The 27734-nt window shown below is 38.4% G+C and overlaps 2 protein-coding genes across 4 annotated transcripts in view; one reads left to right on the forward strand and one right to left on the reverse strand.

Annotated features, from left to right (window-relative positions):
• Positions 1–337: 337 nt before the first annotated feature.
• THUMPD3 (THUMP domain containing 3) lies at positions 338–23732 on the reverse strand. 3 transcript variants are annotated; one of them, XM_034997262.1, is made up of 10 exons: positions 23656–23732; positions 22048–22336; positions 20907–20984; positions 12171–12647; positions 10112–10242; positions 7768–7837; positions 5294–5409; positions 2170–2280; positions 1394–1517; positions 338–1210 (listed from the first exon to the last, which is right to left on the reverse strand). In XM_034997262.1, exons 2-10 carry the CDS (start codon positions 22300–22302, stop codon positions 1064–1066), a joined length of 1509 nt encoding a protein of 502 aa, XP_034853153.1. In that variant the 5' UTR covers positions 22303–22336; positions 23656–23732; the 3' UTR covers positions 338–1063. The 3 variants fall into 3 exon arrangements, with proteins under 3 accessions (XP_034853153.1, XP_034853152.1, XP_034853154.1); XM_034997261.1 differs by having other exon boundaries at positions 23639–23718; XM_034997263.1 differs by lacking the exon at positions 23656–23732 and adding an exon at positions 22878–23420.
• A 200-nt stretch (positions 23733–23932) lies between these two features.
• The window catches only part of SRGAP3 (SLIT-ROBO Rho GTPase activating protein 3), a 326327-nt gene continuing 322525 nt past the window's right edge, over positions 23933–27734 (forward strand). Inside the window, exon 1 of the mRNA XM_034997259.1 lies at positions 23933–24042. The gene's annotated coding sequence lies outside the window, so the exon portion shown is untranslated. The remainder of the gene's footprint in view (positions 24043–27734) is intronic.

Raw genomic sequence — 27734 nt, forward strand, 5'->3', positions numbered from 1 at the left:
AGGGAGTCTGCTTCTCCCTCTGACCCTCCTCCCTCTCATGCTGTCTCTCATTCTGTCTCAAATAAATAAATAAAATCTTTAAAAAAAAAACAGACTAGGGCTATGCTGCTAATGTGAACTCTTCTTTCAAAGAAAAGGATTATGTCCTTTTATTCTAAATGTAAGATATCTAAAATTAAGGTATTGAGTAGTACTAATATATTACTAACATGACACTGAAAATCTAAGCTGAGTAGAGCCCGAAACTCCCAGATAAACTCTGAATATTGTAAAGAATTCCACATGTACCTCAACTAGTATTTGTCCCAGGGAGGCACCATTTTTTACAAGGACTTCATTTCATTTTCCAGTCAGAAAGGACTTTATGCAACTAGAAAAACAGCTAAATATGAATACAGATCCAAGAGAGAATAGAATTCTCGAAGTTTTTTTTTTTTCTTAAAGACTTTGAGAGAATCTGCAATTCCTTTGATCAATCCTAATCTTCTATTTTAGTTTTATATATTTTAATAACATGCATATTTTAATTTTTAAGGAAGATGGTAAACTTTCCAGTTGGTCTGGTGAGATTTCTTGTCAGGGGGCAAACACTACTCACAAAATGGAATGCTTCATTTTATTAAGGGTGAGGTAAAGCCAACTTGAGAAACTAAAGAGCAAAGCTGCACAGGCAATGTAGTATGGCCCAAAATGTTTTGATTATGTTCTCTTCCTTTCCATTAGGCCAGGGTAGCTTTCTACCTGCTACAACGGAAAACAGGAACTGCTATGAAGCCTGAAAATAGATACTCAAAACCCAAGTCCTAGGGCATTTTAGTAGGCTTAGGATCTTGAAAGCATTTTAAGTAGTAATTGCCCGGCTCTTCAAAAAGAGCTCCAAAGCTCTGCTTAAGAACTTCAATTCCATTCACACCTTTTGCTAACAAAGGTGAAGAGCTTTAGATCAGTTTAAACTGCAAACTGCAATTTTATTAACACTGTTTTTCTCTCAAACCATGTTCTTCATGCTGACATTCCCAGTGTTGGGAGGCACAAATACCATTAACCATCTTCATTCTTTGCATCACCAAGGAGTTCTTTCCCTATCTTGTTCTGAAGGATGAAAAGCTTGAGGTGTACGTTTCAGAAGATAAACTGCTGCATGAAGACCCCCTATGTTCACCCAGACAGTATGTACCTTCCGCCAAACATGTCCCATTCCAGATAATGCCTGTGTATACACAAAAAGGACAGAAGTAATTAGCAGACAATCTGTAGACCAACCAGCAGTGTAGTTGGTAGTAATAAACCATGGGGGAAGAGAAAACAAATCCTACTCAAACTAATTTCCCTAAGTTTAAATAAAAGATCCTAACGTTGCCACAGGGTGAATTTTGGGGCTAATTTACAGCACCTTGGTAAAGCATTTCTTGTCCTGAGTAAGTAGCGCAGCTCGGCCTGTCCCTGGTCTACAGACACGGCTCATCTCCTGTAGGCAAGCTGGATAAAGGTTCCAGTTTCTCTTTTTGGAGCCCATCCTATAAAAGAAGGTCTAGTGAATCAAACACTTAGTAGATAAACATCTAGAACTATATGAAAGGAGAAATTAAAAACTCATTAAAATAAGAAAATGCTAAAACCTAAAAAAATAGTTGCCCTTTAGAAGCCAGGGCTTTGCCATTATATGCCAATAAAATGAGTAATCTGACTTATTAGTAAATGGCTTAGAAATATGAAACAGATGAGCAGGGCACCTGCGTGGCTCAGTTGGTTAAGAAATATGAAACAAATAAATACAGTTTTTTGGCTACAAAACAGTTTTTTGACAACTATCATAGTTATGTAAGTTGTCCTCTTAATGACTGCAATAAACAGATTACATAAACCAAACCATTGATGAGAAAACATTTATTCTGAGAATTAGAACCAAGTTTTCCTCAGCCTTTGTGAAGTATCCTGTAATTCAGCAATGGGCCAGGAAGTGGATTAACCTGTGATGGTCAGGACCAAAATGTAGTTAATTCATGAGTTCTCAGAAGAAACAAAATGGGTGAATCCATCATCTAATTCTTAAGTGAAAAAGTGCTCTAAGTTTACTAAAAGGAATTGAAGATGTCTGATAGAATGACCTCTTAGAAGGTAAGTTTAACAAGTGAAGGTAAAACTCATTTTTTAAAAGCCAAGTCCCACCTTTTTCCAAATGGCATGTCTGTTACAATAATGTCCACAGAGCCAGTTCTCAATGGCAGATTGCAGATATCCCACTGAACAGCATCTATGGGCAAGCCCCAGGACACTTTGCTATGGGGACAAAGGAAATGTGCTTATTCTGAAGTATGAAATCTAAAAACATTTCTGAAGAGACTGCTATAAAATACAAAATGCTACTAAAATGACAATATCAGTGACATTAACAATAAGCAAAATTTTAAACCAAAATGTAGAAGAAATCCTAAGTTAATATGATAAAACTTTTCTAATGACAAAATCTGTAATGACAATTTAAAAAATGGTTAAGGTTGGTTTCAAAATATGTCTGGTTTCATCTACAATTTAAGAAAATCGATTAAGGGGTAAACAAGATTGCAACACAACTACAAAAGATGACTGACAACAGTAATGAAGCAGTAAATTATATAACTGAGAATGTAAAACATCAATAAACACAGGAAAGAAAGATTATGAGGTGACACATCTAAAGTTTGGTAGATCTTTCAATAACAGGAAACCTAAAGAAACAGATACGTAAAATTAGTAAAACAGAGATACTTGTTTTAAAATTGAACATGTATCACACAATGAAAAAGTAAGACAAAGAAAAAGGTTGAAAAAACATAACAAAAGAATATAAATGATACAAATCCTCCTCATTAAGGCAAAGCTGCTGATATAACAAAATACAACAGGCAATAAGGCACAGGCTAAGAATTAAAGGCAAATAAAAGATTGTGAGCAGAAATGAATGGTTATTCTATTGAGAGTTAATGAAGAATTTAAGAGAAAATGTGCAATAAAGGCAGTCACTCCATAACGGGGGGAAAAAAGCACAGATTATCGAAAATAGCCATATCAATCACAATCACAGGTACCAATAACTGCAACAAAACAAGTGAACAAAAAATAGTAAAATCAAGACAGATTGATAGAAATAGTACAGGTAGAACAGACAAAAAAGGTACAGAGCGTCTGAAAAGCAAGATAAAATAGACAGAAAATAGAAATAATTTGTTTGAAAATGTTTTATCAGGTTTCAAAAAAACTGGTGATGTACTAAGCCCCAAGAAAATTTCAATAAATACGCAACAAAATGTACCATAAAAATTAATCAATAAAATAAGTTAAAATCTTTCAACTACTTAGGTACAAAAACTGATCTAAACCCTTGCTATTCAAAGTTGGGCCACAGCCCCAGAAGCATCAATATCACCCATAAACTTGCTAGGAAACGCAAAACTCCCAGGTCCCATCTGAAACCTACTGAATCTAGTTAACAGGATCCCCAGGTGACTCATATGCACATTAAATTTTGAAAAGCACTGCCCCAAACAACTAGATCAGTGAGACAAGTACACAACCAATGATTTAAAAAGAAACCAAAATAGAGAAAATTTATCATTAAAAAAAAACCACACAGCATGTAACTTAAAGTTAAATAACAAATTTAAAAAACCTCAACAGGAAACAGAAATAAAGAAACAGGCAGTGAGCATAAAAACATAGAACAAACAGTATATGAAAGAACTGAACAAAGCACTGGTGATTCTCATCAATAAAGGGGAAAAAAATTAGCAAAGAAGAGAATAACCAACATACAGACCTAAAACAGTATGAGGCATTCCATGTATAACTAACAAATAGGAATATGTGCATCAAATAGATACATACTTTTTAAAACCACTGATTTCTATTTACAAATACAAACCTCACATTAAGGGTTATGGAGGCAGCTGTTTCTAGGTTTGGTAAGGCCAATTATGGGATAGAACCACTTCCCTGGGCTATGTATTCAGGATATGGAGCATCTGTACTTCCAACAAATATGCTGACCACTATCTACTCCTGCCATTTTCTGAGAAAATAAAGGGCATCAGCAGAGGAGAACACAGAAACAATTTTATGAGGCCTCTGGTGAGAAATGGAAGACCAAGTGACATTTCAACCAATTCTTCCAAAGACAAATGAAACTGAAAGAACGGTGAAAGGCCGGCACAAGTGGCATCACTGAATGTAACCTGGAGTAGTGGGCCAGGGCTTAAGATACTGTAACAACAGATAGATTAAAAAAAACAAAATTTCCCAGACACCAATGGACTTCCAGTGCCTAGAAAGGATACGCTGAAGGACCTTAGAATATTTTGCTTGCAGGAGAGAGGATTTTGGAGGAGTGGGATAGGAGGAGGGGGACTCTGGGGAGCCCTTCAAATGTCTGATGTCAAGCATCGTGTGACACAGAGCTAAGATTTTTCTTTATGGATCCAATGGGTCTAAAACAAATACATAGAAGGTACAGAGAGGAATTCAGTTCACTAAAAGACATGACTAGAACTCCAAGCCGTGCAAAGACGGAATTGAGAGCCTTCAGAGACAAAGTCATTAGAGATGGTGACAGACTGAAAGGCCACTGGTCAGGATCTCCTATAGGTAATATGAAAATGGCTTTCAGCTTTCTTCCAACTTTGACACTGCTTTAAAATGCCAAATAATAGAGGAAAGGCTACATAAACTGTAGAATTTCTACACAAATATGCAGTCATTTAAAAAAGACTATATAAAAATATTCAAAGTGTTTGAAAATTTGTAAAATTAAAATGAATCAACACATTATTTTTCCACTATGTAGTAAAAAAGATATACAAATAAGAAAAAGGAAGACAGAAATAAACATAGTTGCACGGGGTGGGGAAATTACAGTAAAATATTTTTGTAAGTTATTTTCAATAAACGGTTTTAAAATTTAATGGCGTCTCACAGTATGTTCATTTTAGTTACAATGATGTCACCATGCACTGGGGGTATTAATTCATGAAGTCAATATGAAAAGTGATTATCTAAGTCTAAGAAATGCTACAAAATCTTTTAAATTTTTACCCTTCTTGGGCGCCTGGGTGGCTCAGTTGGTTAAGCGACTGCCTTCGGCTCAGGTCATGATCCTGGAGTCCCGGGATCAAGTCCCGCATCGGGCTCCCTGCTCAGCAGGGAGTCAAGCATGCTTCTCCCTCTCCCGTTCCCCCCTCTTGTGCTCTTTCTCTCTCTCACTCTCTCTCTCAAATAAATAAATAAAATCTTAAAAAAAAAAAACCAAATAAATTTTTACCCTTCTTTAATTTGGCTCTTGGTCAATAAAGATGAGATGTTATTTGCTGCTCTATTCACAGCCAACGGATTATTATCACCAGCAATATGATAACAGTTAGACCATTCAGTAGCCCCCTAAAAGACAATAGTATATATTAAAACCAAAGTATCAAACTACAAAAAACGAAAACAAAAAAACCCCCCCAAACCCAGAAATGATTGAAGGGAAAATCATTTCAATTGACTGTCAATAAACTAGACAATCCAATCCAATAATCCAATGGTTTTCTAAAGTGGTAGAACACTGCATGTTGTGAACTTTGCTATTCCCCTTGCTTGAAAAGCCCTCCTGTTCTTTCTCACTTGCTGAACTCCTATGCATCTTTCAAGACCTAGCTCAAATGTCACACTCTTTCACATCAACCCCAACTCTCTTAGCTGTCTCTCATTTGCCTCCCCAACCCAAAGCACTTTGTTACATACTCTGTCACTGCACTTGTTTTTAATTATTTCTATACCTGTCTGCCTTTCAAGAAATCTCCCTAAGGACAAGTCTCATATTTTATGCAATCCCTCAGGCAGCAGTGTTTGGCACATAGTAAGCATTACAGACCTGAAATACAACCATGGTTTGAAAAACTTAACCAAATTAAAGTGACCAACCTATACCCTTTTGTGATTACAGGATTTTATATAATCTGATATATTGGGGTATTTGAAAATTTCAAAATAAAATATATTATCCACTGCATAGGCCTTTAATGATAACCACATGCCTGAAAAGATTCTGTAATGTTAACTCAGAAACATGTCAACAGAACATAAATACCAATGTTACATATCATTTGTGGAATGGAGGTGACACCCTACCCTAGGCTGAACAATGTTCCATGTAGATTCACAGGTTTCTGATATGAAAGCAGAGGAAGTTCTGCCCTCTGTTTAGGGATGAGGAACAAATACCTCTTCTTCCTTTGTAAACAGTAATACACCCATATCCATGAACACAAGGCTTCATCGCCTTTTCTTTTTCCCACACACTTGAGGGTAATGTAGAAGAGACCTACAGAATTTGATGAAAGCCTCTCAAGTGATTCTGATTCCCCAACACTCATTTTTTTGTCTCAATCTGTTTAGACTTTCGGCCTCTGAAAAAGATGGATTTTGTAGTACTTCCAAATTTTAAAAGGAGAACTCTAGATCACTATTTTATACTTGGGTGAACAATTCTGTATACATATTGTCTATCATTTCATAACTTCGTTCATTCTGATCATGTATCAGTATAGATTTTTCTATATTAACATTCTCATGTCTACTCTTACATGGAAATGCCTCAACCTTTTTCTGTATCTTTTTGGAGGCTGGGCTCTTCTGGACTCTGTAGCTCTGTTGTATATTTCTTGATATGTAGTAACTTTCCCTTCTATTTCAGACATAGGTACATCAAGGTTTAATGCTAGAGAGGAACACTTTGCTTTGTTCCTGGAATTCTTGACAACAACTGAGTTTTCTCTGTGGGCAGCTCTTTAGTGACAGTAAATTTCTCTAGCTCACACTACCAGAAAACAGTAGTCATCTAGACTACCAAGATTTCCTTCTGGGATTTTAGCTCCCAAATGACACATGTCATTTTCTAATTGCAATTTGAATATTATTTTTCCCTTTGTGGGTTGCTTTGGACTTGTTCACCTGTCCAGTTTCTGCCCACTCATAGAATCTGTGTATTTCCTTGCAGTTTATTCCCACTGGCTTTAGATACTCTATGTAAGAAATTACTATGTCTCATAAATTTAAGCAATTTTTAAAAATAAATTTAAGCAATTTTAAAGAGGAGCACCCTCTTCCAAATTATTTGTAAAAGTTTAGATAATACTGATTCAAGGAGACTCTCCTGTTAAATGTTCTCTACTTAGAAAATGCCTTTCCATTTCCTGTTTTGCTTTAAGTAGTTTTTGAGTCCTCTTAGTATCACAGTAATTTTGAAAACCATTTAAGAGCGTTTGTATGTAACCATATTAGACTTCCTGAAAAATCTAAATAACATTATCATAGGTTTCTCCATTTTATAACTATATTTACTCCCTCCAAGAGCCTATGTGGATTAAGAAGCATAATCTCACTTTATAGAGATGGAACACCTTCCTCCAGTTTATGCTTGTGCCTTCGAGTCTACCAGCTTGTCTTTTATAAAAAAGGGACTCACCAGTTTGTAACTCTCAGCCTCCTCTGTAATCCACTGAGTAACCATCACTTATAATCTACCAGTCCTTAGCTAGTTGTAATAAGTGGTTATATCCTTCACACAAAAATCCCAGCTTTACTAGTGCAATTTCTTTTTTAATTTTTTTTTAAACTAGTGCAATTCTTTTAAAACTCTTGGGGGTCCACTGACCCAACCCTGATGATTTCATTATGTGTAATTTGCCCATTAGGTCTAGAATATTCTAGATGTATCACTTGCTTATCCAAAAGATAAAGAAACATCATTACCTCAATTGGTATTGCTCCTGTTCCACACATCGGATCAACTATTATATCAGTAGGTTGAGGAGCACAGAGCCTATAGAAAAGAAAACAGCCTATATGAAAAGACTTCAATCAATAGCTGGGGCTTTCACACTGACTATTCCTGAAGCTATAAGATCAAGGACCTATTATGCTAGCATAAAGAAACACCAATCGATATTCATTTTAAAGATCAATTTGTAATTAAGAGATTGACTCTATATCCTAGAGCTTAAAAAAAAAATTACGTATAGCTAAAAGTACCCTCTGACTCATCCAAAATCACATTTCACTGACAGATGGAATTTAGCTTCCAGATCTTTTATTTTTTTGGGGGGGGAGTGAAACCCGGGAGCTTCCAGATCTTTTAATATATACGTGTGTATCTATCTATCCATCCATGTCTTTAGAGAATACAGTTTTATTTTGTACATAAACCTGTACTGTTCCATAAGAAAAAAAAATCTCAACTGTGTTTCAAATAAAACATGTATTGATAAGTATTGATAATAAGTTTATTGGCAATTAGACATTTAGTATTCCTTTCTTTATGAATTTAATTTTAAAGGTAAGAACCTTGCCAAAAATAACTGCTTTACTTTGAGCACTCTGTATTTGCCAAGCCATGGATTTAAGCTCTTTGCATTCATTATCTCATTTAATCTTTTTAACAACCCTTCAGTTTTTCTGTGGATTCCCCAAGATTTCTCAGTATCTTTCCTATAAATACCCCTTCCTATGCAATCATCAGTTTTTTTTTTTATCTTGAACTAGCTTACTTAGGTTTCTAATAGTTGCACCCAAAAGAAGTCTCCATGTTCCTGGATCCTACCATAATGCCTGGCAATACATTATAAATGTTTGTTAAATGAAGGAAGGAAGACTAGGAGCTGTTCCTTTATCAAATGGGCCCAGTATTCTATTACTGTCATTATACTAATAGGTTCCAATTGTGCTGAACTGTGACTCCATGGATGAGCAGAGTGAAAGAGGAAGCAAAGACTGGAAGAGAAGGAACTATAATAATTAATAAACAATTAATCAATACCAGGATATACGAGACACTATGTAACAGGTATTAAGCATATATTTCTACATCTACTCCTCACTAACAATCCTTTAAGTCTCACATCAAACCCATTTTGCAGTCTGGAGAACAGAAACCTAGAGAAGACAACCTGTCCTAGAGGTGGAAAGAAGCACCCAATAAAAGGGCAAAGGACAAACAAGAAAGCAAGCTAGGTCTTGCACTTGAAAAAGTGGAAAATCCTGGATGATTCCTGAGATGCTGTGAGTATAAATTTTAAAAATATTAGTAAAAGCTCCCCATGTTAATTTACACATTATACACTTTTTTTGCCCCCGCCCCCTACCCCCACCCCGTATCATACACATTTAAAAAATCTCTGCTTTCAGGGCGCCTGGCTGGCTCAGCCGATAGAGCATATGACTCTTGATTTCCGGGTTGTGAGTTAGAGCCCCACAATGGGCTTAGAGATTACTTAAAATAAATAAATAAAAATATAAAAACCTCTGCTTTCATCCGCTTCATGGCACAGAAATTAAACACAGTAAAATTTGCTGTATTTCCCAATATACAGTATATCCTTTGTAAACAGAAATGTTCAGAGGCAGATGAAAACTACTGTTCTCATTTTAAAATCAAGAAAACGGAGATGGTAGTTAAGTGATATTTTCAGGATTACAAGGAATCAACATTGGATACAAGAGAAAGAAACAGATCATTTGCTTTTTATCCTGTTGTTTATCCACTAAATTCCAACACAGTACTTCACACAATATTCAGGTGTTTTAAAGGGAAAACTCAAATCAAGGTGTCACTTTTTAAAAAAAGATTTATTTTTTGAAAGATTTTATATATTTATTTGAGAGAGAGAGGGTAAGAGAGAACAAGCAGGGGGAAGGGGAGAGGGAGAGGGAGAAGCAGACTCCCTACTGAGTGGGGAGCCTGACGAAGAGCTTGATCCCCTGACCTGAGATCATGACCTGAGCTGAAGTCAGACACAACCAACTGAGCCACCCAGGTGCCCCATGATTTATTTATTTTAGAGACAGAAAAAGAGAGAGAGAGAGAGCAGGAGGGGCAGAGAGAGAAAGAACGCAGGGGTTGGGGGGGGAGGGAAGGAGGGAGAGAGAGAGAATCCTCAAGCAGATTTTCCGCTGAGCACAAAGCTCAACATGGGGCTCGATCCCAGGACCCTGAGATCATGACCTGAGCTGAATCAAGAGTCAGACACTTAACCAACTGAGCCACCCAGGCGCCCCCCAAGGTGTCACTTTAATCTAGACAGCAAACCCATTCTCTTACCTAAGCATCCCATAGGCAAGAGTAGATCTAAGTGTTGTAGGTCCAAAATGTGTGATATTTCTTCGGTGGAGACTCTCTTCTGTCAATGCAATGCCCACAACAATTTCATTATCATGGATGTTCAAAAGAACCTGTAAAAGAAAAACAAAAGAGAATAAAATAGGGGCACTTGGCTGGCTCAGTCAATAGAGCATGTGACTCTCAATCTTGGGGTTGTGAGTTTAAGCCCCACATTGGGCGTAGAGATTGCTTAAAAAGAAAATTAAAAAAAAAAAAAAGAATAAAAGCTTTAGGATTGCTCACACTGCACTAAGATTTTTTATTAATTAATTTTTTTTACTTTATTATTGAGCTATACTTTGCATAAAGTGGACAAATCCCAAATATACAGTGCAGGGAATTTTTACCTATATACACTGTGTAACTGCCACCAAGATAAAGATATACAATATTTCTAGCACATGCCAGAAGGCTCCCCTTGTCCTCTGACAGTCGGTACCCACCAAAAGTAATCATTAATCTGACTACCACCACCACAAATTAGTTTTTTTTTTGAACTTCATATAAATGAAATCATCTAGTATGTACTCTTAAATTTTAAAACCTGTTTTACTCTTTTCATTCACTGTAAGTTACTATAAGCAGATACTCCATGAATTTTTACAGTATCAACATATTTTGTAGGTTTATGGGTTATACATATTTTTTAAAATTTTAACTTTTTGAGAAATTTGAGAGAGAATGAGGGAGAGAGCGAGCACGAAAGGGGGAGGGGCAGAGGACGAAGCCGACCCCCCCTCCCCCCGGTCCCACCCCCAGCAGGAAGCCTGATGCGGGATTCCATCCGGGACTCCAGGATCATGACCTGGGCCGAAGGTAGTCGCTTAACCAATTGAGCCACCCGGGTGCCCCAGGAGGCTGGGGTTTATTTTAAATATGTACTCCACTTTTTTTAAGTAGTAAAACTCTACAACCAAGACACAAAAAAACCAAAATAACTGCTTTAATTGATTGAATTTTATAATCTGAAAGTCCACATAATGTAAAAAGTACTAGATTAAAAAACTCAAGTCTTTTTGTTTTTTTAAGATTTTATTTGCCAGGGCGCCTGGGTGGCTCAGTTGGTTAAGCGACTGCCTTCGGCTCAGGTCATGATCCTGGAGTCCCAGGATCGAGTCCCGCATCGGGCTCCCTGCTCGGCAGGGAGCCTGCTTCTCCCTCTGACCTTCCCCCCTCTCATGTGCTCTCTGTCTCTCTCATTCTCTCTCTCAAATAAATAAATGAAAAAAAAAAAATCTTAAAAAAAAAAAAAAAAAGATTTTATTTGCCAGAGAGAGAGAGCATAAGCAGAGGGAGTGGCAGGCAGAGGCAGATGGAGAAGGAGACTCCCCAATGAGCAGGGAGCCCGATGTGAGGCTCGATCCCAGGACCCTGGGATCATGACCTGAGCCGAAAGCAAGCCACTTAACCAACTGAGCCACCCAGGCGCCCCAAAAAACTCAAGTCTTTTTTTTTTTTTTTTTTTTTAAGATTTTATTTATTTATTTACTTGAGAGAGAGAGAGAGAAACAGCATGAGAGCGGAGAGGGTCAGAGGGAGAAACAGGCTCCCTGCTGAGCCGGGAGCCCGATGTGGGACTCGATCCCAGGACTCCGGGATCATGACCTGAGCTGAAGGCAGTCGCTTAACCAACTGAGCCACCCAGGTGCCCAAAACTCAAGTCTTAATAGCTCCCATCTACTGAGCACTTAGTATACAGCAGGTATCAAACCAAATACCAAAATGTATTATCTCATTTAACTTTCAGGACACACTTAAAAGTATATGCTACTGATGGCTCCACTTGAAAACAGAGGCTCCGAGACAGTATCTTGTCCAAAGTTATGCAGTTGTAGAGTCAAAATCTGAATCTAGATTTGTCTCGTAGCGCATGCTCCTGTTAACCACACCCTATTAGCTCTGTGGCCACAATGTAGCCGCCCATAAAATTGGTTAGTCTAAAAATGCTACCTATCTGTGATAGCCTTCTTGAATCATCATAATCAGAGCCTGTACATACCTCCACATCAAAGTTGGTCATGTCAGCCTTCCACTTAAAGTGATCTTGAACAGCACCCCCAAAATCTCTTGCAGCCTCATTTGAGGAAAAGCAATGTTTCTCTCCTGCCCGGTTGCATGTGACTCTAAACTTCAGCACTTCAGGATGAGTTTCTTCTTTTGAACTTTCATCCTTCTCGTCTTTGCAAGATGCCAAATCATCACCTACTAATGTTGATATCTCTTCTCTGATGGCTGGATTTTCATAATAGTCTAAGATATGGGAATCTAAGGTATTGTTAGTGAATCCTTTTTTATCATCTTTCTCATCTGTCTTGTCTCCTTGTCCGTTATCAATCTTCTCTTTACCTGAACTCTGATTCATCTTTTTGCGCTTTGTTTTTTTTTTCTTGAAACTGGTGTTAATTTTCCATACTTTTAAAGGGTCTGACCATGGAAGCTTCCCAGCCAGTTCTTCAAAATCCTTTAGAACTTCTTCCTATAAAGGACAGAGAATGAAATCCATGCATCTCTCACCACTTTTATTGAACAAATCCCTACACTTTGCCTATAGACTACATTAATCATTACACTGGGGGTGGTAGGAGTGCAAAACAGAAGAGGAAATAAAATAATGTCTACGATTAAAGAAATTAAAATTTCATTGAAAATTAAGATAAATACAAATTAAGCAACTTAAAAATAATACTAGACTGGTAGACCAGAAGTTGGGCTTTAAGATTAAAATGTAAGCAATCAGAAACTATTAAAAATGGTTGCCTCTAGGGAGGGTAAGTGGGTGGATGAAAAACGGGAGGGAGAGCAATTTACCTCTCACTGACTGACTTCCTTCTGAATTTTGTGCTATGTATATATACTACTTTTAAAAGCAATTTTTAAAGAAGTATTATTATTTATTTACTTATTTTTTAAGTAATCTCTATATCCAACGTGGGGCTCAAACTCACGATCCCAAGATCAAGAGTTGCATACTCCACTGACTGAGCCAGCCAGGTGCCCTTAAAAATTAGAATTTTTTAAAAGGAAAAAGAAACCAGAAGCAGTGAAAAATGTATCTCTCCAATTTCTAATAGCACCCAGAATCTTTTTATTTATTTTTAAAGATTTTATTTATTTATTTGAGAGAGTGAGTGAGAGAGAGAGCGCAAGAGGGCGTAGGGTTAGAGGGAGAAGCAGACTCCCCGCCGAGCAGGGAGCCCAACGTGGGACTCGATCCCAGGACTCCGGGATCATGACCTGAGCCGAAGGCAGTCGCTTAACCAACTGAGCCACCCAGGCACCCACACCCAGAATCTTTTTAAAATGAAGCTTCCAAGAATGAAGCAAACTGAATTGAGTCAACTTCTGAAGAAGATAAAATTTGAAGAAGTTACTGGGGGCTGCTATTTTATATTACGACTGCTTTTTAAAATTTTGTTCATGGATCTGATAAAATCTAGATCTCTAATATTTTTAAGTCCAAGCCCTTGAACACTGCAGCTCTTTACAGTTTTTGCTTATACACAATTCACTCTTTGCAGCTAATTAAGCTGAAGAAACCTGGGAATAAAGTTTGAAACAAGGTTAATAAAGTTCTTTGCCTAGGATACTGTTTTATTTTTTATTTCATTGACACTGATTTGTAGACAGAAAGCAAAGTTGTTTATAGAAAGCTAAATCATGGCATGTAATATGGCTGGTAATTGATGAAATTTGATTAAAGATTTTAAACGGCCGTATAATAAAAAAAAAAAAGTAAATCTGATCATGCCCCTCCCTTGCTTAAAGCCCCTCAGTAGCTTCCCACTGCACATATAATATCTAAATTCCTCAAAGAGCCCAACATAATCTGACCTCTGCCTATTTCTCTTACATCACTTCAGAACTGTTCTCTCCCCCACTCCCTTTTTACCTCTACTTTGAAGATACTTGCTTCATGTGGTCTCTGCACTGCTGGCTCCCTTCTCATTATTAATAGTAACTTAAAAGGCATATCCTCTGAGAGACGTGCTCTTCATAAAGCTGTCCTTTCAAGTCATTCTCTTCCCATTTTATTTTACAGAGCTCAGCATTATTTGAAAGTTACTAGGTTTATGTTTTGTTCACCATCAAGGCTTCTCCCAGAAATCGGGTGGAAAGGACCTGACCTGTCTTGACCACTGCTGTAAGCCACATGTCTAGAACAGTCCATGGCATACAAATAGTGCTCAATAAATGGCTACTGGATAATGTGATTAATGTTAAAATGGGTGGTGCAGGGCCGTGCTGTCCAATTCAGCAGCCATTAGCCACATGTAGCTATTGAAAGTAAAATGAGGGGCACCTGGGTGGCTCAGTTGTTAAGTGGTCCACCTTCAGCCCAGGTTGTGATCCTGGGGGCCTGGGTTTGAGCCCTGGGTGGGGTTCCTGGCTCAGCAGGAAGCCTGCTTCTCCCTCTGTCCCTCCCGTTCGTGTACTCTCTCTCTTTCGAATAAATAAATCTTTAAAAATAAAAGAATACAAGAAAGAAAGTAAAATGATTTAAAATGAAAAGCTCAGGAGCACCTGGCTGGTTCAGTTGGTAGGACATGTGACTATTTTTTTTAAATGTTTTATTTATTTACATGTGACTCTTGATCTCAGGGTCATTAAGTTCAAGCTGCACACTGAGCGTAGAGCTTATTTAAAAATATATATATATTAAAAAAACAACAACAAACCTCAGTTTCTCAATCACATGAGCCACATTTCACACGCTAATGGCTAGTGGTTACTGTGTTGGACAGTGTAGACCCAAAACGTTCCAGTGAGAAGGTTCTATTGCAGAGTGCTGGTATAGACAGTATATGCTACTGACGATCAAATTAGAAAGAGATCAGTGTTCACTGATGGAACTGAGACTTGAAATGGGGAGGAGGGAGGGTTTTGATACTAATTGAAACCTGATGAATAATGGTAAATTTTGGTTCGGCAAATTCAATTCTATTTACAAATTATTTCCCTTTTATAAAGGGCATCTATAGGACTTGGAGGTTTAATGTGATGGAGAACACCGGCACAGCCCCTTTCTTTCTCCAGACACCATTCTAAACACCACCACCAACGGAAATAATGACTTTATCTTAATAGAATCTACATACCTGTAACTTTGAACCATAACATAACAATTCTAACATAAGAATTCCCAAGTGTAGTGAAGGTCAAACAGAGGTGCAGGAAGACACCAGAGGAAGAATGCCTATAGATTCAGACAAAGGTTAGAGCAGTCTGCGAAGTTATAGCAAATAAACTGTTCTTTGGAATAGCAGAGAAGTATGTATACTGACAGAAGGAGCTTCCCTGGACTTCATTTATACCAAGAACAAGCAAGGGAGAGAAATGGAGGCTAAACAAGGAATCTTAGAGACATGCTCTATTTGCTATGTTGATAAGGTAGAGCTTGGAAAGAGATGTTTTACAGTGTAAATAACCCTGAAGCTGCTGATCTCTTCAGGATAGAGAGAAGTACTGGTTAAAAGAACTTATGCAATAGTATGGAAATTATACCTCAATAAAGCTGTTAAAAAAAAAAAAGGAAGGGGGCGCCTGGGTGGCTCAGTCGTTAAGCGTCTGCCTTCGGCTCAGGTCATGATCCCAGGGTCCTGAGATCGAGCCCCGCATTGGGCTCTCTGATCAGCAGGAGGCCTGCTTCTCCCTCTCCCACTCCCCCTGCTTGTGTTCCTTCTCTCACTGTTGTCTCTGTCAAATAAATAAATAAAATCTTTAAAAAAAAAAAAAAAAGTAAGAGAGACCTCATTCACCTACAACCCTTTGTCAGAAGGAACTTACAAGACCAGTGCTCTAACCCCTGAGCTATAGGGCCTCGCGTGTCAGAAGGAACTTAAACAGCAAGCAGGGGAATTTCTTGATGTCCTGGAACAGTTCCTGGTTCCTCCCACAAGAGCCTCCTATCAGCAGCAGGTCCAGGAGGAACTTCCTCATTCACAGATGAGCAATCATCAAAAGTTATCAGCACGAGATTTATATGAACATAAGAAAAGGACAAAGGAGGAAAGGAACAGAAAAACAAAGAGCAGACAGAAAACAGTGACCAGAAAGACAGTGCCACAGTGAAAACTGTGATCAAGCATATTATGATAGAAAAAAAATGGAATGAGGAAATACCTTGGTTAAATAAGAGCTCCAAGCGGAGATATAAAAGCAGAAAGATGAGGTGAGCCACCATAAAAAGATTAAACAGGAGCTTGTAGAGTTCAAAGAATCAAGTGGAATGAAAAAATAAAACCATTGCAAAATGAAGACCATATTGAAAGCACCACATACAAAAGACACTGCTGAAAACACAGTAAGGGATGTGGAGAAAGGTAAAGCAAATACAACGCAAGTGGGCAAAATTAAAAAAAAGATTAAAGAAAATCTTAAAACATGAAAGAAAGTCAAGAGATCCTACATATGTATAATGGTTTATCTGTGAAGAAAGGATTTGAGATAATGAAAGAAAAAATTAGGGGCAACTGGCTTAGTTGGTAGAGCATGTGACTCTTGATCTCAAGGTTGTGAGTTTGAGCCCCACACTGGGTGTAAAGTTTACTTAATAAAAAAAATAATAATAATTCAAGAAAAATTTCAAAAAATGTATGTGGATATAAACTTCTTTACAGACTGACATGTCTTGACAAGGCATTACTGACAATGAGACACATCCTGGTGAACTTGTAAGACTTCAGAGATTACAAATAAAATCTGGGCATGAAGCAAAAATATCAAGAAAGCAACAAATAAAGGAGAAAAAAACAAGATGCCTTCAGAATTTTCCATGGCAACATTTAATGCTAGAAGAAAAAGAATACTGCCTACAATATTTTTCAGGAAGAAATGTGTGACTCCAAATTTTATACCTAAACTCTTCATCAAATGTAAAGGTGAAAAACAATAATTTCTGAACTCATGCCATTCAAGAGATAAAAAGAAAACAGGGATTATGATTACAAGCAGAATCTGTCATTTGTAAATATCACAAATTGGAATGTAGTTAAAGGAGGAAGGAAACAGATGCTCATATCTTCCTCTGTGAAGAGATAAAAGGATAGACATTAAAGCTGATTAGTAAATGTATTTAAAAGCACTGGGGTTGGGGTGCCTCAGTGGCTCATTTGGTTAAGCTTCCAACTCTTGATCTCAGCTCAGGTCTTGATCTCAGGGTCATGAGTTCAAGCCCCACTTTGGGCTGCATGTTGGGTGTGGAGCCTACTTAAAAAAAAAAAATTAATAATAAATAAATAAATAAAAGCACGGGGGTCAACACTAAGAAAATAATAAAATTGGAGGGTGAAAAAGGAGGAGGGGAGATGTGGAAAATATGCTAACTTCATCACTGCTCTTAGCAGGGATTCAAAAACTACTACATAAAATAGTAGTTTAAAAGTTATAGTTATGGGGAGCCTGGGTGGCTCAGTTGTTAAGCGTCTGCCTTCGGCTCAGGTCATGATCCCAGGGTTCTGGGATCGAGCCCCACATCGGGCTCCCTGCTCTGTGGGAGGCCTGCTTCTCCCTCTCCCATTCTCCCTGCTTGTGTTCCCTCTCTCGCTGTGTCTCTGTCAAATAAATAAATAAAATCTTAAAAAAAAAAAAAAAGTTGTAGTTACAATAACAGCTAGAAGAAGCCTTACAGCCGGGGTTTCAGCACCAAACTAAACAACACAAAACAAAAACAAAACTTTTCATACTAGTATAAAACAATGTGGAAAAATGTGAAGAAAACACATAAACTTTAAATAAGAAAAAGCTGAATGTGTGTAACATAAATGTGACAGACCAAGACCAAACATTTCTGACCTAGCAATAAGTACTGGTAAAATAAACTATTTTATTAAACAGAAAAATGACCCACAGATTGAATATGTAGATGGATATATACAGGATATTTGCTGAACCACTGTAGTAACAAGAGTATGAAAACCCTAATGTCCTAATGGGAATGCCTGAATTATGACGCAGTGAAATCCAACATGATACTGGCACGATCTTTAAGATATAGGAGAAAAAGGCACAGCACAGAACAGTATGTGTGGCATGCTTTCATTTGTGTAAGTACATAAAATGCAAATATTTATAAAATATCTCTAGAGGGATATCCAATAAATTGGTAGAAGTTGTTGCCTCAAGGGAGGGAACTGCATGGTTTGGAGATGGAGGAACAAACACTTTTCACTGCATATCCTTTGGGTCTTTACAATTTTGCTCTAAGTACATGTATTACCTAGTTTAAAAAAAACCCATATAAAGCACAAATAATATCCCTTTTTTTAAAAACAGGTTAATCAATTCATGATATCTGAATACTTAAAAAGGACTTATTAGAATACTAATTAATATTGCTTCTTATAAGATATGGGACAGTATAATGCCACAAACTGATGGTTAACAGAAAGCAAGAAGCAAATATTTAAAAACAAGGGTATGGGGCTATGTTGCAACATAAGTCCATAAAGGGAAAGGCTTAACAATTTTTCATGGTCACATACACGTCCTTGTACAGATCTGAAAATCTACCTTAATCCTTGCTGCTCTTCTTTTGGGACATCCACCAGCAAACTCTTTTGCAGTTACTTACAAAGCAATTCTGAAAAGCTGGCTCATGTAGAACCACTACATAGTATCAAATCCACCTCCAAGTAGAGCTCAAAACCATCCAAACTAATGCAAACTCTAAGATGCCAAAAACATAGGAATTTAAGAAAATATTAATAAAGGCCAGAATTTAAGATGGAACTTTACAGGGTTTTTTAAATTTATTTTTTTATAGTTTTTAAAAATGCCTGTTAGCATTTACTCATGTACAGAATTGGCTGTTAAAATTTCCAAATACTAAGCAGCAAAAATTTTCAGTAGCCTGCCTGTTATATTCTAGTTTTATTGATATGATTCAGTTGACAATAATTATCAGAAGTCTGCAGGGTTATAATACTAGTGCTGAAAGTTACATTTTTAGTTAATAAAATTTTAATCTATTTTCAGCCTGAATTCTTTTAGGTCTGGTTTTATTTTCTCTAGACTATGGGTTCATATCACTTTGATCAGTTACTGAATAATGCTTTGGAAATCAACCTGTTGCCAATAAATAAAAACTAGAGAATTAGGCAGTATATCACAGATTTTAAAAATGCACTGTTTCTAATATAGGCAATAAAACTGAAAGAAAAAAGCTTTCAAGCATCTGACTCTGGAAACCTGACCAAAAAACAATGTGGAAAAATACTAAGGCCTTACTGCAATCCATTTTTCAAACTTCCAACTTAGGCAGCATATCAATATTTAGGAATCAGATGCTAAGTACAAAATGGAAACAAAGCTGTTGTCTTAACAAATGAAGGAGTATTTAGATACTGTTTTGACTTTATTTCAAAAAATGAAGTTAGAGAAGAAAGGGCAAAAGGAAACCTGTGAGAGAAAGTGTTATCTGTAGATGATTCAGTCACTTTGATGCACAGTCTGGAAGCAATTCTATATATAAGCAAAGCTAATCTAAAGTATATACTTTTTTGGGGCGCCTGAGTGGCTCAGTCGTTAAGCGTCTGCCTTCAGCTCAGGTCATGATCCCAGAGTCATGGGATCGAGCCCTGCATCAGGCTCCCTGCTCAGCGGGAAGCCTGCTTCTCCCTCTCCCAGTCCCCCTGCTTGTGTTCCCTCTCTCGCTGTCTCTCTCTGTCCAATAAATAAATAAAATCTAAAAAAAAATAAAAATAAAAAAATATATACTTTTTTGTAAGAAAGTCAAACAATTTATTTTGTTTCTTATACACTTCAAGATTTTTCTGTATTAATCACTTTTAACTTATTTTTTGTTATTCTTTCATCTTTTACAAAAGAGATGTAACTGACATACAATATTATTTTAGTTTCCATGTGTACACCATGATTCAATATTTGTATATATTGCGAAATGATCACAATGTCTAGTTAACATGTCACCCTACATAGTTCTAAAAATTTTTTGTGTGATGAAAACTTTTAAGATCTACTCTATTAGCAACTTGCAAATATGCAGTACAGTATCAGTAGTTATAGTCATCATGCTATAAATTACATCCCCAGGACTTATTTTATAATTTTAAGTTTGTACCTGTTGACCCTCTCTCACCTGTTTTGCCCACTACCCACAATATTCATTTTTTTAAAAACAACTCTTGGCTGGGGTGCCTGGGTGGCTCAGTCAGTTAAGTGTCCAACTCTTGATTTCAGCTCGGGTAATGATCTCAGGATTGTGGGATCAGGCCCCACATTGGGCTCTGTGCTCAGTGGGGAGTTGGCTTGAGATTCTCCCTCTCCCTCTGCCCCTATTCCCCTACACGCTCTCTCTCCTCTCAAATAAATAAATCTTTAAAAATAAATAAAGGGACGCCTGGGTGGCTCAGTAGGTTAAGTGTCTGCCTTTGGCTCAGGTCATGATCTCAGGGTCTTGGGATCGAGTCCCACATCGGGCTCCCTGCTCACCAGGGAGTCTGCTTCTCCCTCTCCCTGTCTCTTCCCCCTGCTCATGCTCTCTCTCTCAAATAAATAAATAAAATCTTTAAAAATAAATAAATAAATAAATAAATAAATAAATAAAAACAACTTTTGGAATGGGCTGTCAACAAATTTCTGATTTTTATTGTAAAAGCCTCCCAGTATTCTATATTACAAAAGGAGCCGTAATGCTAGACGATAGAATGCAAAATGTGGGAATAATCTCTTTGGGGAAGATGGCTGAAAGTCAGCTACCATGTTTGGGAAAACTCACCTTTGTTTCTTTGAACTGGTAATCTTTAAACTGCTTAACAACCACAAATAAGTTATCAACTGATCTCAGACAATGAACCTGGAGAAGAGAAAAAAATGTTAGAAACAAAGTTCTAAGAAAGCTTTTGAATCACATGAACTATCAACATTTAAATATAAAAATTAGGTATAAACATTTTAAAGAAGCTAATACCTGTAATTTGTACTTTAAATTTTCCCCATATCCCCAGTCTCCCATGTTTTTGGTTACCCATTAGCTTCTATTTCCCTACAGAAACGTAAGAAGGAAGATGGAAAGATAGCTTGAAGTGCTACTGGGGAAACACAGGTTTAGGGGAGAAAGGAAGATAAAGTCAAGTGGGGCTTTATCATATTTCCCTCTTGGCTCCCTAGGGTACACTGTAGAGTGTAGTGGTTAAGAGCACAGGGTTTGAGGCCAGCTGTTATTACTAGCTGAGCGACTCTGCAGAAATTACTTATTCCTAAGCCTAATGATTAATGAGGATAATAAAAGCACCTATCTTCACAAAGCTGCTGAGGTTATTAACTAAGATACTGGGTAGAAAATATCTGCTTGCCAATACATCCCCCAAATATTTACTGGGTGTCTACTATATGCCAGACACTAAGAACACAAAAAACCCCAGACAATTCCTGCTCTCACGATGCTTATATGGTAATGAATATTGGTTAGCTTTTATTCAAGTGGGACGGCAGTTTGCTGACGACTTCTCCCTTCAGTGATTCCTAATTACTTTTGAGCAAGAATTTCTTTGACACAGATTAAAAGAAAAATCTCTCCTTATTTGCTTCACCACCAAAGTCTAAACTTCAGCTAGATGTTGAAGTAAAGAAATTCAAAGACATTTGGCAGATATTCAGAATTTCTTCAAAAGTCACACAGGATTCTTTCTAGTGAAACTCATCCTCAAGAAATATTAGGATCACTGCTAAAAATATAGGAAACCTCCTAGTCAAACCTACAAATCAGTACCGGATGGAAAATGAGTAATACTTTAAAATCACCAGACGTGGGGCAGAGCAAAGAAAAGCAAAAAGGATTCAAGAGGGGTCTGTAAGCCAGAAAATAATCATAAAATGACCTTTTTAGAAAACTATTTTAAATATTGCTTCATTCAAACCTGAGCCAGACTTTCCACTGAAATGTCAAAATATATCTTGCCCCGGTCTTTGCTGATTTTGCATGATGACCCCAATTTCTCTCTCACTTCATCTGCAGCTGTTTGCTCAAAACCAGTAGGTACAGTGGCTCCAACAGTGACTTGGAGGTGCTCAGACTCACTTCTAGGATCACTTCCTGTCACTTGTATAGACCTCCAGTTCTCATCAAGGTTCACATCCAAGAGTTGGTTAGTGGCTTCTTGAACATCAGACATGCTGGCAGTGCTTCCAAGATTCCTAATACAGTCCCTTTAAAAGCAGTACAAAAAAGAAAAAGAGATAATGCCTAAACATATCACCTCATAGTTCAACTATAATTAAAAACACCTGCTTTGGAGGGCTAGCAGAATAACAAGGCAACACAACTGATACCGCCATATGAAGGCAACACACGTGAATCAATATTCACCAAAGATAAAAGGATTGAAGAACATGGGCACAGAAAGCAGGATGTAAACTGTGCTATTATTTAAAAAGCAATATAGATGCTACGGAAGAAAAGGAGACAGAGAAATAGTATTTCCACAGCATGAAATGTCTGGTTTGGGACCATCTGTGTTGATAATAGCCGCCACATACTGTTAACAATTCCCCAACAGTGGCTGCTAGAACACATTCAAATACACTTCTACATCTAGTCCTTTTTCAGCCAGTAGTTAAGAACATAGGGCTTTGGAATTGCAGATACGGGTCTGAATTCTTGCCCTCACCATTCACAAGGTGAATGGCCTAAAACAAGTTTATTCTCCTATTCCTAAATTTCCTCATCTGCAAAAACGGGAATTAATACCTCTCTTCTAGAGTTGTTGGGAGACTTAAGTGAGAAGAACATACTGCCAGGCCCACGATTAAAACCTTCTAAGAGGATATCTATCTTCCTCCTGTGAAGTGGATAGTGAGTCGTACATTTAAAAAAGATGAACTGAACATCTACGATATGACGACTGCCAATGTCTGAACGTCTACTACAGGCCAGGCTCTGGGATCCATGGACTGGCAACGGTATCTGTGAAACGTCCTGTCTGTAAGCGGAGGGGCGGGGCGGAACTTAGAGAGGTGGGTAGTGGGGATCAAGAGCGCTCACTAGATTTCCCAAAGGTTTTGTGACCCAAACAACACAAGCAGGCACGGAGTACCTACAGAGTACCTGTTCTTGCTCTGTGCCCGGGCAGGCGGCAGTGTGTAACACTAATAAAAGTCAGTTCCAGCCCCAAAGGAGCTTCTAATCCCTGAGAATACGACTTCCATCTTCTAAATAAAGCAGCTGAAGCCCACGAAAGGACAGACATATCCCGCCCAGGGTCAGAGAGAGCCGATCAGTGGCGCAGGCTAGAATGAAACCCACGTCTCCCGACTCACACCCACAGGGCCCCAGTGATAGGAATCCCGGGGTGCGGGGGAAGGCCTAGAAGAAGCAACAAAAAATGCTCCGCAACAGGATCGGGTTGAAGTCCAGCTCGGTGTTGGCTCGGGTCGCAAGACAAAGGTCGTCCCTCCCTCCCGAGGGTCAGATGGGCCACACCCGGCCGCTCCCACCCACTGCCCGGTTACCGGCCGCCAGCGCAGACCTTCCTGCTCCGCCAGACCAACGCGCTCGGGTCACGCCGCCGGAAGCCGCCTCGACTCCACCGGAAACGGAAGTCAGGCTGCGCGATCCCAAATGCGCAGAGCTGGGGAAGCGCGCCCGCGAAAGGTCGTGGAGAGGGGAACATGCGCATACAGGTCTGTGCGCGGTGGCGCCGCATGTGGGGTAGCAAGCTGTGGCCGTTGGGGCCAGGACGCTCTACGGGCTGAATCTGGAGAGCCCCGGAGCCTGTGGCCTGTCATCATAGTAGCTAACTTTTATAGCGTGCTTCGCCATGCCAAGCACTGAGTAAGCTTCACACGCGTCATTTCATTTGTTCCAACAGCTCTTTGAAGTGACACGGACTATCCCAGTTTTAAAGTCGGAAAAAGTGAGTCTCAAAGAGGTTACATATCTTGCTCAAAATGTCAGGCGCAGCGTTTTAGAAGCAGAACTGGGTTTTGAATCTGGATGGTGTGACTCCTGAATGCTTCCTCACCACGTCTGACCCAGTGTTGTTGAAACTAGTCCCTGAGTTATATATTGCCTTCACTACTTTTGTCCAATTGCACTCTTGATTATTATTTTTTTCTTTAAATATATATATATTTTTAAATATTTATTTATTAGGGACGGGGGAGGGGCAGACGGAGAGGGAGAGAGAATCTCAAGCCGACTGCAACCTCTGTCTTTGGAGGGGCTGGATCTCACACCCTGAGATCATGACGGGAGCCAAAATCAAGATCTTGCTTGCTTAAGCAGTGAGCCACCCAGGTGTCCCTAAATATGTTTTTAACTTATTTTAGAAGGAAACTTGTGCAACTCAACAACAAAAATAACCCAATTTTAAAATGGGCTATGGTTTGATTATTTCTCCGAATAAAATACACTTATGGCCAATAGTCACATGAAAAGATGCTCAACATCATTAGGAAAATGCAAATTAAAACCAAAATGAGGGGGGGAAAAAAAAAGAGGGATATCTGGATGGCTCAGTTGGTTAAGCGTCTGCCTTAGGCTTGTGTCATGATCTGGGTGTCCTGGGATGGAGTCCCAGGGTGGGCTCCCTACTAAGCAGGGAACCTCTTCTCCCACTTGTGCTCTCTCTTGCTCTCTCTCAAATAAATAAATAAAATATTAAAAAAAAATGAAATATCTATTTTGGTGGCTAAATTTTTTTTTTTTAAGATTTTATTTATTTATTTGACAGAGAGAGCGAGAGAGGGAACACAAGCAGGGGGAGTGGGAGAGGGAGAAGCAGGCTTCCCGCAGAGAAGGGAGCCCGATGTGGGGCTCGATCCTAGGATCCCGGGATCATGACCTGAGCTGAAGGCAGACGCTTAACGACTGAGCCACCCAGGCGCCCCTAAATTTTTTTTCAAATAGTGACAAGTTCCACTAGGTATATAGAGAAATGGAACACTTACATGTTGCTGGTGGGAATGCAAAATGATACAGCCACTTTGGAAAACAGTTTGGCCTTTCCTCAAAAAGTTGAACAGAATTACCACTTGACCCAGCAATTCTACTCCTAGGTATATACCCAAGAGAACTGAAAAACAGATGTTCAAACAAAAACTTGGACACGATGTGCCTACAGCATTATTTGTAATAGCCCCAAAGTGGAAACAACTCAAATATTCATCAGCTGACAAACGAATTAAAAAAGGTGATTTATATATCCATATAGTGGAATATTAGTTCAGTCACAAAAAGGAGTGAAGTACTGTCCTGATTCATGGTACAAAATGGATGAACCTTATCTGCGTTGGTGGTATAGTGGTGAGCATAGCTGCCTTCCAAAATGGATAAACCTTGAAAATATTATGCTAAGTGTGAAAAAAACAGTGCCAAAAGACCACATATATGATTCCCTTAGTATGACATTACAGCATAAGTAAATATAAAGAGACAGAAAGATTAGTGGTGGTTTAGGGCTAGAAAGAGTGAGGACATTGGGGGTAATAGCCAAAGGGTATAGGGTTTTTTTTTTAGTGGGGAAATGAGAATGTTCTGGAATTATATAGTAATGATGGTTGTACAACATTGTGAATATACTAAGAAACTGAATTGTACAGTTTAAAATATTTAAAACGGTGCATTTTATGTGAATTTTATCTCAAAGGAAACTTTGGTCTCATGGGAAACTCATCTGCAGTTTCCTCTAATGCAAAATGATATTCAAGAATTGTTGCAAGATTTAAATGAGATTAACATGCTACCTGTCTCATAATTGAAGTAGACAATGCCCCTAAGATTAATACAGTGAAAACAAAACAAGGTTATTAAAATCCTGGCCAGATACTGTTCCCTACAAAAGGCTCTTACGAGGCTTTAAATGTAAGGGCCATTCTCTATTCTTTAAAAGGATAAATTATCAAATATTAGAGACAAACTAGCACTATATGAGGCTTTCTTGACTTAATGAGAGGGATTAAAACATCGAAAAGATTCTCTCCACCTGATTCAGTGTTATTTAATGCATACCTTTATACTATCTAAAATCATTTCTGGGGCACCTGGGTGGCTCAGTTGGTTAAGCATCTGACTCTTGATTTCAGCTCACGTCATGATCACAGGATCTTGAGATCAAACCCCGTGGGGGGCTCCTCACTCTGTGGGGAGTCAGCTTGGGATTCTCTCTCTCCCTCTCCTCCCTCTGCTCCTTCTCCTGCTCTCCCTCTCTCTAAAAAATAAATAAGCCTTAAAAAAATAAAATAATTTCTCATAAACAGGTCTCACACTTGGGGGAACATTGCTCTAAGACATTATCTGCCTGTGGTATCATGGTAGGTGTCACTAAAGTGAGAATTTATTGAGCATTTATTATGTGTTAGGCATTCTTGTAGGCACTAGGGATACAGCAGTGAGAAATTATTCTAAAACTTACATTCTAATGGAAAATAGAGACAATACAGGGAACATGTAACATTCCTGAGATGATAAGTATAATGGAGAAAAACTAAGCAAGCTGGGGGGATGGAGAGTACTGGAGAGAAGGAGGGGAATGCTTATTTTATATCAGTTGGTTAGGAAAGGCCTCTTTGATGAAGTGACAAAGCAGAGCCTGAAGGAAATGAGAGAGCAAGACATTTGGATATCTGGGAGAAGAGCATTCCAGGCAGAGGACAGGAATATGTTCCAAATGGTCTGGGAAGATCCAGGAGGCCAGTGTGGCTGGGGAGGAGTGAGTGAGGGGGAGAGAGAGGATTAGATGGGGTGGGTACATCATATAGGCCGATATTTTACAAATTATCATATATTCAAAAAGGATCACTCTGGCTGCTGAATGGGCAAGGATGGAAGCAGTTACCAGTCTATTTCAGTGGTCTGAATGAGAAATGCTGACAGCTCAAACTAGGCTATTAGGGATGTGTGTGGTGAGAATTGTCAGATTCTGGTATATTTTGAACGATGACTTGTCATTGCTGTTGGATTGGATGTGGTTTTGAAAAGAAGGTAAAGAACAGGAGGTTGGGGCACCTGGGTGGCTCAGTTGGTTGGGTGACTGCCTTTGGCTCAGGTCATGATCCTGGAGTCCCGGGATCGAGTCCCGCATCGGGCTCCCTGCTCGGCAGGGAGTCTGCTTCTCCCTCTGACCCTCCCCCCCTCTCATGCTCTCTTTATCTCATTCTCTCTTTCAAATAAATAAAATTAAAAAAAAAAGAACAGGAGGTTTGAGGGATGTATGCTGAAGAACTTCCACTAAAATGCTATGAAGAAAGTAAAAATGGATACATTCACTCTTTAAAGTTCTGGTTGTGGTTTATTGCAAAGAGTAATGGTATTTTGGCTTATGTCAGAAAACCCCTGGTATCTGCTGTAAAAATATTGACTAATGTGGGTCCTTGTTCCAAGATGCCAGTTTTGGGTAAGTGACATATACATGTGGAAATAGAAGCTTCTAATTTCTTTCTGCCAGTAGTGTTATATTAAACTAAAGTGACCTCTGTGAAAATAAGCAAATGATTAAATTTTATAATTTCCATCAGATATAGTGACACTAATTAGGAATTCAGTGTTAGTTGTTCCCCTGAACCCAGATATCTATTTTACTCTAACAGCTGTCTATTCTTGCCTATT

This window comes from Mirounga leonina, unplaced genomic scaffold (genome assembly GCF_011800145.1).
Source record: "Mirounga leonina isolate KUSES-001 unplaced genomic scaffold, KU_Mleo_1.0 Mir_94, whole genome shotgun sequence".
Taxonomy (NCBI): domain Eukaryota; kingdom Metazoa; phylum Chordata; class Mammalia; order Carnivora; family Phocidae; genus Mirounga; species Mirounga leonina.

Bases quoted from the DNA above. Each gene is read 5' to 3' on its own strand.
- THUMPD3 (XM_034997262.1), bottom strand. From the start codon at position 22,302: ATGTCTGATGTTCAAGAAGCCACTAACCAACTCTTGGATGTGAACCTT. The intron at 10,243-12,170 runs GTATGTACAGGC...TTTCTTTTACAG, and splicing joins TGACCAACTTTGATGTGGAG to GTTCTTTTGAACATCCATGA. The intron at 7,838-10,111 runs GTAAGAGAATGG...TCTTTTCTATAG, and splicing joins CTTGCCTATGGGATGCTTAG to GCTCTGTGCTCCTCAACCTA.